This window comes from Paralichthys olivaceus, chromosome 17 (genome assembly GCF_024713975.1).
Source record: "Paralichthys olivaceus isolate ysfri-2021 chromosome 17, ASM2471397v2, whole genome shotgun sequence".
In the NCBI taxonomy this organism is placed as follows: Eukaryota; Metazoa; Chordata; class Actinopteri; order Pleuronectiformes; family Paralichthyidae; genus Paralichthys; species Paralichthys olivaceus.
Genome location: NC_091109.1, coordinates 1553918 through 1568539, shown reverse-complemented (window position 1 = coordinate 1568539; position 14622 = coordinate 1553918). Strand labels below are relative to the sequence as shown.

General features: G+C 40.7%; 1 protein-coding gene across 2 annotated transcripts; it reads right to left on the bottom strand.

Annotated features, from left to right (window-relative positions):
* Nucleotides 1-64: 64 nt before the first annotated feature.
* On the bottom strand, nucleotides 65-14622 carry vps41 (VPS41 subunit of HOPS complex). 2 transcript variants are annotated; one of them, XM_020087738.2, is made up of 28 exons: nucleotides 14411-14622; nucleotides 14006-14044; nucleotides 11311-11418; nucleotides 9824-9901; nucleotides 8785-8859; nucleotides 7734-7796; nucleotides 7168-7233; nucleotides 5596-5715; nucleotides 5359-5505; nucleotides 5206-5272; nucleotides 4868-4965; nucleotides 4463-4592; nucleotides 4213-4328; nucleotides 3996-4114; nucleotides 3515-3596; nucleotides 3319-3411; nucleotides 3084-3211; nucleotides 2813-2957; nucleotides 2629-2670; nucleotides 2500-2550; nucleotides 2260-2397; nucleotides 2120-2174; nucleotides 1897-2037; nucleotides 1674-1810; nucleotides 1058-1157; nucleotides 923-967; nucleotides 756-835; nucleotides 65-408 (listed from the first exon to the last, which is right to left on the bottom strand). In XM_020087738.2, the coding sequence occupies exons 1-28, from the start codon at nucleotides 14426-14428 to the stop codon at nucleotides 328-330; spliced, it is 2562 nt and encodes an 853-aa protein (XP_019943297.1). In that variant the 5' UTR covers nucleotides 14429-14622; the 3' UTR covers nucleotides 65-327. The 2 variants fall into 2 exon arrangements, with proteins under 2 accessions (XP_019943297.1, XP_069368133.1); XM_069512032.1 differs by lacking the exon at nucleotides 14006-14044 and having other exon boundaries at nucleotides 14411-14611.

Genomic DNA, 14622 nt, shown 5'->3' with positions numbered 1-14622 from the left:
AATAAGTCAGAACCGACTTTAACTGAGTTACGGTGAAAGAAACATAATCACCAGACACAAGTCAGACAGTTTTAATGTGATTTTATTTTTCATATGTTGCAGACTTTTCAATCACCAAATCACATTAGTGAAGCAGGACCAATGCAGCGCTTTACAGGTGTTAGTTTTAAATATACAGAGACAATCTGATAGAACTGTTTAGCATTTTTGCAAGTGTACAGTTCAGTGACTGAGGGAAAGTGATATTTATTGATCAAGACACTGAAGGGAAAGCAACAAGGGGCAAGATTAAAGTGTCAATAATAACACTGAGTGCATAAATCCTCATTACTTTTTCATCTCATGTATTCCACTTCCTGGCCCCCGCCTCTTCGCACTGCAGATGTTACAAAACTGGACGCCATGAATCTGCAACGGCAAGAGGAAGAAGATACAGTACAAGTCTCCATATAAGTAAGATGTCCGAGTGATATTTGAACTTCTCAAGAGGTGTTTTCAGACATGAAATCTAGAAAATGTCTGAAAAAGTGAAATCCAGAACACTCAGGCGAGGGATGGAGCCTTGGTAGAGCAGGACTGTATGTTTGACTGCAAAAGTCTCAATCAGTTCCTCTGGACAGGAAAAGTAACGGAGCAAGTGACTCAGACGTTTGCATTCTTACATACAGCCCCTCCTCAAATTTTCAGGAAAATATCCAGAGTTCAGTGCATATCTGAGAGTAGCTTCAGATAAAATAGTGACACAGTCCACTTACTGTTCCTGGTGATGGTAAACATTCTTTGTGAAACATGTGTCTGCAGTGAAACACCACCACGCTGAAGGGTTTGGCCATGTCTGAAATATAAGTGTGAAGCATTAATAAGCAACAAATAGCTTTAACTCGATTAAAATACTTTAGATTCAGTAACGTAAACCACGTACCGGATGGTAATATAGTAGCGTGACATGATTCACAAATGTTCTCCTCTGAAAAAAAGAAAACCAGCAGGATCAGATTTATGAGACGAGTTTAAAACGATTTAAATCTCCATTACTTCTGGTGAAACATCCACCCACCATCGACCCTGACTCCTCTCATCTGAGTTCTGTGCATCTTCTGCAGCAGGGAGAGCGAGTCGGCCACCAGGATCTTCTTACATCCTTCTCTCAGCATAATCTGGGAAACCCAAAAACAAACTGGTTCATAAACAAAACAACAAGAGTCTGAAAGTTGTTTCTTCCTAATCTTGATTGTGTCAATACATATTGTTAATATATGGAATTGGCACAGTTTCTATTCTAACATTTATTTTGACTTTTTCTGTATTTGTTGTTCTTCATCTGTGCAGAAAAAAAGAAAGTTATCTAGCGTACTAAGATTTTATTGATACTGTTTTTATTTCTTTTTTTTCTCATACTTTATTCAAGGAAGTGTATGACATGACATACAGAATATAAAGATCCAGTACTTTCACCTTTCCCCCCCATTTTTAGTAAATCACAATGGAAATGAAAAACACACAAACAATAAAAAAGAAAACGACCACAACAGCTGTTTTTATTTCATTGATAGCACAGAATATATTAATGCAAGCCTCCACTGTTTGTACCAGTCCCTGTGATTAAAACCGATTTTATTTTTGCATAGTAAGTGAAAACAAATGTTAAATCGGTCTTTGAAAACATGTCTCACCTGTAGATTGTAATCCTGAAGGATTTTCACTAGTGAATCTCTGAGGTTCGGGATCTCCATGCCCTCCTTTATGCGATAGATGAGTAGGATGGGATCCACATGAGTACCGATGTTATTAAGGAGGCCAGTGATGAAAGCTAGAGAGAAAATAGAAGGCCGACAGAATCAAACAAAGAACTGGAGCTGGATAGGAATAACCAGGTCATTCAAGAGTCTATCGTACGTGGTTTGTCAATAGAATAGGAGATGAGGTCCTCCCACAGCTCTGCATCGTCCTGCTCTTTAGCAAAATCTATGGCTTTGTCCACGTCCTCCAGCTCCTCCATGATCATCTGCAGAGCTCGTCTGCAGTTCCCCATCCTGCCTGGGAGCAACATGCTTATTTAGCTTCCTTTAAAAAAAACATTTCAATTTAAGAAATGAAATAAACACTAATTAAAACTTACTGAGCAGGAAGACGGTCTCTTCTACAAAGTTCCTCTCCTGACAAATCTCTAGAGCCTAAGAGAGAAAGAAAAAAACATCATCCAGGTGTTGTAGCTTATAGGAACTTGGATGCGAAAGAAGATGAGACCGAGAATCTAACCTTTTCAAGCGGGCAGTGTGTGCTGTCTCTCAGGAAAGGCAAGAGATTTGGTCGGTCATACTCTGCGTACAGACCAATCTGCCGCTCGTGGTACTTTTGGCCTTTGTGGTGGTCGCGCTTGAATGATTTATGGAGATACTGCAGAGAAAAGATGAGTCAGAAACACTGTTGAATCAGTTTTGAATAAAACTTTTAGACTTGATGTGATTATATCTAAAGTTTAAACGTATCTCAACTCACCACATGCAGAAGCTCGGGTCTGTCGGCAAGTTCTTCCACCACCCTGTCTGTCTGTTAGCAGAAAAAAAACATTCTGTGTACTGTTTATTTTTTATCAAAGTTCTTACAATTATCAACGGCTACACTTACTGATATCTTGTCTTCATTGTCGAGGAGCATGTCAACGGCTTTCTGGCAAAACAAATTCACAGAGATTATCTACATAACTGGAAACAGACCAACACTTTATACATCACAGAGCAAGTCATACAGTAAAGACACATTTTTAAAATGCTAATAAAACATAGAACTGAACATGCTTCCTGTCCTTTACCTCTTTATCAAAGTCCATGAGAAGTACGATCTTGTCTTCAATGGATGAGAACAGGTTGTGTTTGTGGATCAGCTGGTAAACATCTTTGTGCCTCAGTCTCAGGTAGATTTCTAAGGCTCTGTCGTACCGCTGATCGTACGTGTACCTGCAAAAGCAGAAAACGCCACCAAGTCATTATAATAATAATTAAACACTAAAAACTATAATCTTGTGTTTCACTCAGTAGATTCAGTTCAGTCGGTTGAGGGATGTACACACTGAGTTGACTCACAGTTCAGCCAGTGTGGTGAGCAGGGTGCTGTTGGTGGGATCCCTCTTCAGGTGATCTGTGACGGCCTGAACGATGGCCATGTTGTTGTAAAGCTCTCCGGGCCATTCCCGGATCAGGGTCGCAAAACCCTTAGGAGGAAAGACAAGAGAATGAGTTAGAGGACATTCGTCAACCCATTTATTGATAAATACTGGATTTGTCGCAGGATGACACGACTGTCAAAAGGACGAAGTACCTCATAATCAGTTCTGAGGAATTCGTGCAGGATCATCTCATAGATGGCTGGTCGGAGACGCAGATCTCCTCTGGGTAGATACTGACTGATGGCCTGAAGTAGGACAGAGGTACAATATTGAAAAGAGACAGATAAAGGAAACAAGCTTTCAAAGCTTCAATACAATTATTGAACTTTGACAAAGACCTTAACCTACCTTCAGTTGTCCAATGGTTTTGAACCTATAAACTTCATTTTCCCATAATTCCATGTTTTTCCCAAGAACCTTTTGACACTTCCTGCATTACAAAAACAAAACTCTGTCAGCAGAGGACATGTGTGTTGCTGTAGTGTCACATCAGTTCATCAGCAAGGTAAATATTAAACATCATATGAACGTACAGTCTAAAAACAATATGGAGTTAATGGATAAATGCTTATTTTTGACTTAAGAAATAATTGTTCGACAGAAAGAATAGTTCAAGTTTCACTTAGGGCCTAAAAAATATAGTTTTAAGTTGAGTGAGCATTGTACACTAACTCAGCTTTTGTGTATATGACCTGAAAATAGAACTTAAAATACAAAGTTTGAATAAGTTGGATCCTGGTTTTTCAAATAGCTCACACAAAACTCATCTATATATAACTTAGTTAACATCAACAACTTACAGTCCACCTGGAGAACATGGAGGACAAACCTTGCAGCGGTGTCGTAGTCTCCTTTCTCCACTAAATGGTTTATGTAAGACATCCCGATTTTCTGAACGTCATGTCTCTTAATGTTCTTGAAGCTGATCTCCGCAGCCATCAGTGCCTCCTGTCACAGTTCAACCACAGTGATAGGACACAAAATTAAACTTTGACATTACAGACCGTAACCTTTATGCAACATTTATAAAATTCACCAACGCAGACCTCATATTTCTTCTTTTCAAGGAGCCAATCGATATGGTCGTCCTGGTCTCGCTCTTTGGCCACAACGATATCTTTGGGACTAATGATGTAGAAGAGCGACTCTCCCTCTGAATGCTCTGTTAATGAAAATACATTTATGTCTCGGTGTACTGCACGTTTCAGCTGACATTTGATAGTCGATGCATAATGAAATCAGAGCGCAGTAAAAGGCGGCGTGACATTTCTCTCAGGGCAGTTTTCATAGTCTCACCGAGGCGATAGTCTCTGCACTCATTGTCTTGGAAGTTGCGCACTGTCAGCGCGTCTGAGGAGATCTCCTCACAGCTCTCAGGGAGAGGCTGGATAATGTCGAGACGAGGCCGGGCACGGAACTCCTCATCCTGCAACACACAAACACACTCTTACACGCTCTGTATGAGGTTCATCTGTGCACTGTAATGTCATGTAAAAACAACTGTATTATACTGATATAGCACAGTTCAGCAGAACAACACCTTTAATTATGAACTTATAATTGAATTTACATATTTCCAACATTGTCCTGAAAAACGTATCATTATGAGACTAATAAAGATTGATTTTTTGACTGAATTTGACTGTAGAGGTCTACCTATTAAAGGTAGCAGTAGGTGTACATATAAACAAGTATCGTTACCATCTGATCCGAGTTCTCCTTCACAAAGAAAAGGGTGACCAGCTGATCTGCCAGAGGAGCCAGGCCACTGATGAAAAATTCTGTCTCGAATGCAGACACTAAAAGAACAAGACAGAGAATCCAACATATTATCATTTTATATTTTACATATAGTTAATTTAGTCCATTTACAAGACAGTAGAACCAAAGTGCTAGAGTAATGAAATTTTACATTTGTCAAATATATTCAAACAGAATTTCTGAAGTGGTCTTATTGGCAACGATGTGACTTGCTGCTGAAGTGCTTCTAAACTCCTGGAATAAAGTTTATTTAATATAATTTCCAATGTAATTCATACCTATTTCCACATAGCGGCTGGGCAGATCTCTCATCTCAGTGGGATTTCGCTCTTTTACGACACAAATCTGAAGAAAAATGAGAAAATCTAACTGAAAAAACTGCTACAGTTATAGAACCTGTGATAATCATTGGAAGCAGAAATAAAGCCAACCTTAATGGACGCCCCCCAGCCGACAATGAGAGTGGTGTTGTCCTTCCAACACAGGCTGCACGGGTACATGTCAGGCCTCAGTTTGATGTTATCCCGCAGCACATTGGTGATCCGTTGTTTCGTGCTGATGTCATAGATTTTAACTCCCTGGGGGAAACAGACAGACACGTAAAACATTAACAATTCCAGATTCAGTGTCGTACTTTGTAATCACGATCGTGAGCAATTCACACTCACCACGTTGTTTGCCCAGGCAATGAGGTTCGATCTCCACTGAATGTTAGTTATGTGGCCTTCCCCTTCATGTAGGAGCGACGTCTTCCAGCGATTCAACCAGTTTCTTTCATACAGAAGAAGCTTAAAAGGAGCGAATCAGGAAAATATTCAGCTTCACAATTGTCATTTAAAGGTAACAGCAAGTAAGAGGTGTGCTGTTGTTGTGTACGGCCTACAGAGGGCAGTAGATGAACAGGCTATTACACAGGAGGAAGGCGTCAGTAGCCATGTCTGGAGCAGCCTTTTAGATTTAACTTTAACTGTGAGGAACTTTCTTGCAAATAAAGAAGTAAAACCTGATCTTAATCCTTATATTCAGATCTTAATTCCACTTCAGAGCATCTAGGCACAAGGACAATAAAGATAAATTGCTCATGAGTGAGAAGGTTTCACATTAGCTTCAGATTCAGCGGTGGAGGAAGTCATTTTACAGATTCACATGGTCGACGTCATGAACGATTTCATACATCCTCCTCATTTGAATCCTAATGTTCACAGCTTCTTTAGGATTCACACCATTTATTGTAGTCACAGTGGGTGGTGTAAAATAGATAAATTGGTATTTGAACACAGATTCATTACGTTTTCTCACCTCAGATCTACAGTTTAACAGTTCAGGCCTTGTGGCGTGCATGATGTAGGACAGAACCCAGCATTTACAATCCCTGCATATTCCTCACGATATAAACTGATAAGAAAAAACCCTCTTGTGAAAAGTGCAAAATATTACCAAGGAGGCAGAGAGAAGCTTGTAGAGTCTCTTTAATTCAGCAGTTGGGCTATGTTAATAAACAGTTTGCTCTACAAAGAGATATGACAAAAGAACTGTGGAGACAAAATTGAATTTCCTTTGACAGGATGTGGCTCCCGTTGAGGCTTATTGATTTTCATCACAGGCACCTTGTGGAGGCCTTCACAACTTGGAACTGAGAGGAATCAGCGCCAATTGAAAGAAAATGGCAAAGTAACACTAACAATGGGGTTTCGTGGAAAAACTTGTTTTTCCTCACTGCTGTTGTATAAATGTCAGTAGACTTTATTTATGGACGGTGGTGCAAATGGTGCTGTATCGGTGCAGTTTATAGTCTAGTAATAGGCATGTGGTAATAAGTAGCTGCAAATCTAACGTCTAAAATTCTTTTCCCCTATTCTGCGGTGACACACTTACCAGAGACAACTTTCAGGAGAGAGATCACTGTACGCGCCCGGAAATCCTAAGACTATGTTCCCTCTTGATAATGACATCTATTTGCTGTGCTTGTGGAGCATTGCCTTTCAAACACTGTTGAGCGAACAGCACTTTATGAAAAAAGGGAGCTCTCCCGAGAGCACTCCAGCAAAGAGACAGAAAAGTAAGAGCCTTTCACACCGGAGAAAGGCCTGCGTATTTCCTGCAGCCGAGCCAAAGTGAGAGAGGTTTGCAGGATTCGGTTTCACCCGGACACAATCACGATGAATTATTGTGGCAGGAATTGGCACAAAAGAAAAAAACTACAAGAAACTGCACAGGTAGAAAATACTACTCAAACGTACCTTGTTGCCCCCAGTGACAAACTGTTTATAGTTTGATCTGGTGAACTGAGGGTGTACAGCTACCACCTATGAAACAAAACACAAGGGACAGATTGGACCATCAGGAGAATTTTGATGTTTCCTTATGCTATACTAGTGCAATGCCCATTGTAAACCTGCCTGTTTGGAGCAGGGCTGTTTGTTTGGTCTGTGGTAATGCAGGTTGCAGCTTTCTTTCTCAAAATGTAAAAGTGACTTGCAGTAATCGAGCTGCAGCAATTTAAGACCAGCTGCAGGAGGCAGTCCACAGATTGTTGTGATTGACAACATCACTTACGTTGATGAGTCCCAGCGGCTGTTGCTACAGTGCGCTGGTTGCCAGTCTATTCAAAGTTTATTAATATTGAACGTATCACTTGTCCAAATTGCACCAAATTTGACGCTGCGCTTTCTTGGGCCATTAACGATACAGTGAATTTGATAAAATGAGTTTTTGAAATATGCATTCGATTTCTGGAATCATCAGACAGATATAGATAACACCAACAGTTACGGGGTAATACGTATACGCTTTCAATGCAACTTACTTTGATGGGACAGTCGAAGTTCTCGTGGAAGCCCTCTCTTGTATAGAGGCCGAACACTTGAACCTGAAACACAGACACCAAAAACGGCAAGCTAAGGTGAATAACTCAACATTTCTCCTTTAATTGCTGCCTCTGCAACTATCTGAGGCCAGCGGGGGGAAACTGTTGTCAGGACAGACTTTGATTGGCTCCTTACTTCTCCGCTGGGTCACCAATTAGTGGACGAGTTGATTCTTTGAATCCCGCAGGGTTTAGAAGCAGGGGTCCTAATCTTGGACTTGACCACAGCAAACTCTAATGTACCATTAGAGTATGTGACACCTCCTTTTTCTTTCTCTGAGGCCCCAAAAAGAAGATTTTCTTTGAGTATGGGAATAATATAAAACTCAAATCCTATCTGCAATGCACCGATGATTGAGGATTAAGTTAGATTTCAAAGGATTAACAGCCAGGTGAATTGGTTGAGGGCAAACAATTGCTGTAGCATTGATTTTAATTGTCTGCTCCACTTTTTGTGCGACAAGATCTTGTTCTTGCCACCAGTGCTGAAGTGTGCGTGTGCATGTGTGTGTGTGTGTGTGTAGGGGGTTGATATCAGAGAGCATATCTTGACTGTGAAATCCATGAAGGATGGTGGTAATGATGAGAAGAGACAAGATAACAGCAAGGTGGAGAACATGGAGAGGGTATCCATAGACGGCTGATGGCTGACTGACAGCTCAACGCATCTGAGTGCAATCCTTTCCCCTACTCTTCAAAATTGGTACACGCTTTTTATAAATTCCTGCATCATGAAAAAAATATGGGTTCATGAGTAGATATGGTGGAGATAAAACTCCAGGTTAATGCTGCAACTGCAAAGGAAGTGGCTTCTAAAAATTCACTAGCAAACACCTCATGTTCCACATCATTAGCATAACGTTTGACGCTGATAAGGTGGGTTTTATACGAATCTGGGGACGAATTATGGAAGATGAAAAACACTGATTGGCGATTCTTTGCTGCAGGCCCAAGGATCAGTAACCAGCGGTGATGAGCGGAGAGATCTCACCTTTCCGTCCTCGGAGCAGATGCCCACATGCTCTCCACTTTCATCCAGACTGATCTGGTTGATCTTCACTGAACTCTGCAGAGACACAATATCATGGCATCAGTTTTTTTATTTCCCAGAGAGGCAGGCAAATATCTCTGTGGCAGGCTAACATTTTACCCCACTAAATGAAATGCCAGGAAAAGTGAACAGCAAAAAAAAAAGTTGTGTATGTAATAGATGCACAGTCTCATATTTGTCAATGCACAGAGCATGGTATTAATACTAAGAAGGTTAGGAGTCCCTTTACTGCTGATGCTTTTATATTTTAGACATGCATGAAATGACAGGGCTCTTAAGATAAAAGGATCAAATGGCATAAATTACAGTAAATGTTACTTAATAACCCTGAAACTCTGTGTAGACGAAAAGAAGAAAAGTTTATTGCTCATCATATATATATATATATATATATATATATATATAAAAGCATAGACTGTATATAAAGATGGACGACATGACAGCTCCCCGAAAGTGAAGCCTGATGGCTGACAGCAGTAAAGCTCATTAACACTGCCTCCTCCATGTTAGTACATGGACATGAACAAAACAAAAAAGGCTTCCTTTCTGAATAGTGAGAGGAAGTGGAGACACGTCCTCCATCTTTATATAAAGTCTATGGATTGATTTGTTAGGCTTATTAAATCCTTTTTTCCTTTTATCTGAATTCTGACCAATTCATTGTGAAACTATGGCACAAAGCCATCAGCCAGGACTCAGCGGTGCCCTCTCTGTTTTGTGAAATGGCTTCCTTGTTTCTTTCAGGATGATTGATAACTGGCAGTGACTTCCTTAGATGAGAAGCACTTACAATCAATGTGTTCAGCAGGAACATTACAGTTAGAAGCACGAGTGTAGGTACAGTAAAACTTCTCCCTCGTTTTTAGCCAATGATTACTGAATTTAGATAGGTATGTAAAAGTAAGAGGGTGGCACGTAAGCACAAAATCAGATATGCAAGAACATTTTTTTAATTTTTAGAGAATGTCACCATACTCACAATTTCAAACTTCTGAGTTACATTTCCTTGGATGTCCAGCAGGAAGACCTTTCCAAAATGTGTACCGAGGGCAAGAAACTGGAAAGGGATAAATATAATGTAAATCAAAGCTGAAGACACTTGAAACCAATTCAAGATTTGGGAGAAATCTTGAGCTGATGAAGGCTGCGGAGGAGGATAAAAAATATTTGCTGGAGCTGGAGCGACATGAGCCGAGTGGGGATTGGGAGGGCTTGGAGGCAAAACTGTGAAATTGCAGGGGGTGGAAAAGCCCTATTTATTAAAGCAGACAGTGTGAAATGGCATTTTTTCTTCAAATTAAAATGCTTAAACATAATAAATGCACTGTACATCTGACTTCTTCTCATGCAATGCAATCACTTCCCTGCTCGGCACAGTGCTATTATTTCTACTGAGCAGCAACTGGTTTCTGTGTTTTGTGCTTCAGCAGAAGTGTGTGCGTGCAAATGTGTGTGTACGTGTGTCCACTGGGACAAAAAAATTATAGAAACTGGGGGCTTTTGGCATTAGATTAAGTGTGTGTTCTTCCACCCCAGCCCCTGCCCCAATGCCCTCCTCCTAATCCCCCTCCCTTCTCGACCAGCATGTGGATGTGCAGCGAGCCCACCATGCTTCAGTGCAGTCTATAATGAAATGCTTATATTTACAGGCACAGCTGAGCATGTCAGACAGAGCCCCTGCAATCTCCCCAAATAAAATAACCAAAAATAAATAAATAAAGGGTTCAACCTTGTGAGGCGGAGCGACTTTTAAAGGGATTTATCAGAATGGAATTGTTCAAATGAAATTCCGATTCAGACACTGAAAATATGAGGCAACATAAGGCAATCTGCGCTGTCGGTGGCTTAAAGGATGTGCGGAGTTTGCCGGGGGTGGCGGGGGCTGGTGTGACCACACAGGTAGCGGGACGACAGAGGGTACACAAGCGCAGAAATCCCAGGAAGAAAGACAGTCAGATCACATTTAGACTCTCAGCAAAGCAATCTCTCTCACTGTGGCACAGTTGCTGTTTTGAGGTTATAAAACAGAGGAAAAAAAACAGGGCGGACCAAATCCTCAAAGTAAAAATAAATGAATGAAAATCAATATTGGTTAATAAAACATCAGGTGAGGAGGAGACATAACTGTGTATGACTGTTGCACTGCTCAGACGTGCATGTGTGCTGCCGGTGCCACGACGATTAACCATCTCGCTCAGAGTGGCCCTCTTAAAAATATCAGCGTTCAACAGTGGGAATAAAAAGAAGAAAAGACAAGGGTGCCTGGTGTGTTTTGATGTACCTCCCTGAGAGGAAAGACTGGGGAGGTGAGAAAAGAATGGGCTGCCTTCACAGATTCAACAGAGGGGATGGAAACCAACTGTGAAGAGGACATCTCTCAAATGTGCACATAAACAACGAATTTCCTCTTAAATGGTTGGACTTGAAACTGAAATGACCTTGTGGGTGGTGAATTGTAACCCCTACCTTGTCGTGGACGGTCATACAGCTGGCTGCATCCTTTTGGAGGATCTCGGTCACCCCATTGGAGAGCCTCTCATACTTCAGCTTGGGCTCCTCCTCGCTGTCCTCCTCCTATTTGAAAAAGCAGACTCCTCAGATGGGCTCTCACTGTCATTTTCTTAAAGGTATTCATTATAACACCAACAGTGTCCTCTCTCAAAGGTTACGGCTCACAATGCTTTTTGAAAGTCACATACAAAACCCCCCTGAAAGAGAAAAAATGCCGACTTCAAGTCATTTAAATCCTGAGCTCTGTGACGGAGGGGACATGACTTCATATGTTTTCTATTGAACTTTTAAAGTTATCCTGAGGAGCTTTTGGCAGCTGGTGATGCGATAGAGTGATGTGGGTCCATGTTAAGTTTAATTATTCATCACTGGTTGCATGCCATTCCACAGACTGACAGTTGGTGGCAGTAGTGAGGACAGAGACTGCCGTAAAGTAAACATGCACATAAACAATTCATATCGTAAATACTGATAATCAGCTCTGCATATGATTTCGAACCATAAACATTTCAATAAATAACCATAAATAAATACAAATACAACAAAACATACAATATAATTTTTTGTCAAAAATAAACAAATGCACATTGTTTTCTATGTTGTTTATTTTGTATTTCATATCTGCAAAAACAATAAATCAACCAGGCCAACTGAAACTCCATCACTAAAACAAACATGTTTATATGATGAAGCAAAATAGTCAAAACAGCATAGGAAAGTTATGTTCCCCACAAAAGAAGAGCACACACGCATGCACGCACACACACACACTTTGCTTATACATCCATAATGTCCACGATCAGTGCTGCAGCCTCCGTGACAAAAGATTCTACACCCAGAAAGATCAATCCTACATGTATGCTGACCTCTTCAAAGAAATCGAATGTGTGTTTATGCACAAAGACGCATTTCCATCACCCTGTGTGGAATGCAGCACAAAGTAATTTTCATCTTTTCATGAAACATTTCATCGCCAGTGAAATACAAGAATCTGGTCTTCTGATAAAACAAACTTAAGCTTCTCTCCACTGTTTCCAGTGTGAGCCAGCATTTGCGGCCAGTCACAGCCTGAATATTACTCATAATTCAGTTTATAACCAATGCTGCACAGTCTGTGGCTGCCCGGAGGGTGCATCAACTCAAAACATTGTCTGCCATTATGTGCTACTGGGTTAGAGGTGGGGGGACAATAGCGTGGAAAAAATGTTATTTTCAAAAACAATCCTTTCCCACTCAACAATGCTATATCTAGGCTATTTCCTGTGTATTCTGGTTGTGAGATTTCTGATGCGAGGGCATTGTCACGGGTTTCAAAGGCGTATCAAACAACAAAGACAAACTTCATCCCCTGAGAGAAACTACCAATTTTCAAACTTTTGCCATCTCTTGTAGCTCTGTCTTTTGTTTTGTCAACTACTGAGCTGGACTTTGTGTTGTAACCATATTTGCCATATTCTTTGCCTATTGGCATTTATGATATGAAAAGCTGAACCAAGTCATCTGTCAACTTCAAGGATAACATTCTGCTTTCAAATACACACAAATAAACAGAGCCCACTATTTAGAGACTTACATTTACTCTCCCAACTCTATTATTTCCTCATGTAAATCATTATTTTGTATCAGTGTTAAAGTGAGAAAGAAAAGAAGCCATATGTCTTGTTACTATAGTTGGTTATGTGTCATTTGCTGCCATTAGTTTGATTCACTGTACTCCAAAGTCAAACCCTATGGGGTTCAGTGGTTCAAAGATTAGGCATTGAAATACAACAAAGCAAAAAAACTAAACACTGGGCTTCTTGCAAAAATGTGACAAATCATCATACTGCTCATTTCTCCTATGAGCAGCAGGGTGTAGTGACAGGGATCATCACTGTTTCCATCCAGTAAGACACACCAGGTAAAAGACAGTATAACACGACAGTACACTGCAGTATTCTGAGTATATATTCCTCTGCTTGCAGCCACTCAGAGGACAAACACAATCCCAAAATCCCTGGTGCTTGTTTCTCTGGGAGTGTTTGTGTCCTTCAGAACCAAACACATTGTGCACAGACAGAAAAAAGGATGTAGACTATCTTTTTATTTACAGGCCTGGATTTTTATTTATTTTTTGCTCACTCTTAACTGTTTTGTTTGGTGCGGTGCAAGCGTCCGATGCAGCCTGTCCCTGATATTTCATTCTACTTTCTGCTTCCTATAAAGACAAACTCCCCTTCCTGCCAGGCTGATGTGTAAAGCTATATTTTATTTAGCCTACTTGTGGATCTCAGAAGCGCCAGCGTACTGAAACATTCCAAAGCTCAGTCATAATATTGATGGATCTGGGGGGCTATCTGTAATTTATGAGTGTTTGACACCTCTCAAAAACTGACAAAAATCCTTGCGGGATCCAGCTGGGTTGATAAAAGCTGGCTATGTATTACAGGCCTTTCAGCAGGCAGTGGGCTTTATTTGAGTTCAAACATCATCCATGCTTGACAGAACTATTCACACCCCCTGACATCGAGAATATGTTGCCGTTGATGCATTTTTACATCGACATACTGGTGCAACTGCATGACATTACAACTGCAATATTTTATGACTCCAGAAGAACTCTCATTTTGGCAGGACACAGACAGGGAAGCACAAACTAATTATTTCTTACCTCAGACTCATCTGTGAACTCCTCACTTGGTTTTCTTCCCTGAATTAAGACACATATTCGAATTAACTTCAACAATTGAAGACCTGACATTACTAATCAAGTTGTGTTGCACTTGGAAGACGGTGCATTTGAATTCAACTCTAACCCAAACAAATGGAGACAAGATGAGGCAGTGCTGCTTAATTTTTTTATGGAGAATACAGACATTGTCTTCAATTAAAGCCAGAATAACAAGCGAGTGTTTGTTTTTCATGCGATATAAATGGTTTAAATGATAGAAAAGAGGCTGAATAAAACAACAACACGGCTGACACAACTCACAACTTGACATCCTCATTCATTTTGCAGCAATTGGGGTAGCAATCATCCACATCTAGCATGCTACCGCTAGCATGCTGCGCTTACCTCCTCCACTTCCGCCATTGTTTTAATCAGGAAGCGTTTTACCCGACCGGGAAGCGTTGAATGTCTCAGTGCGCGTGTGTAAAGTGCATGTTGAAGCTCCGTTCTAAAGTATTTATCTTCTCTTCATGTTCAAATGTCCGATAAACAACAAAACGATGTTTGTTGTCGGAGGCTGCTCCCTGTCACGGGTTCAGTCACATGACTGCATCAGC

Excerpts from the sequence above, each read along its gene's own strand:
- vps41 (XM_020087738.2), bottom strand. Across the intron at positions 2,175-2,259 it reads CACACTGCCCGCTTGAAAAG|GCTCTAGAGATTTGTCAGGA; the intron begins GTTAGATTCTCG and ends TTTCTCTCTTAG. Across the intron at positions 968-1,057 it reads GAGAGGAGTCAGGGTCGATG|AGGAGAACATTTGTGAATCA; the intron begins GTGGGTGGATGT and ends TCTTTTTTTCAG.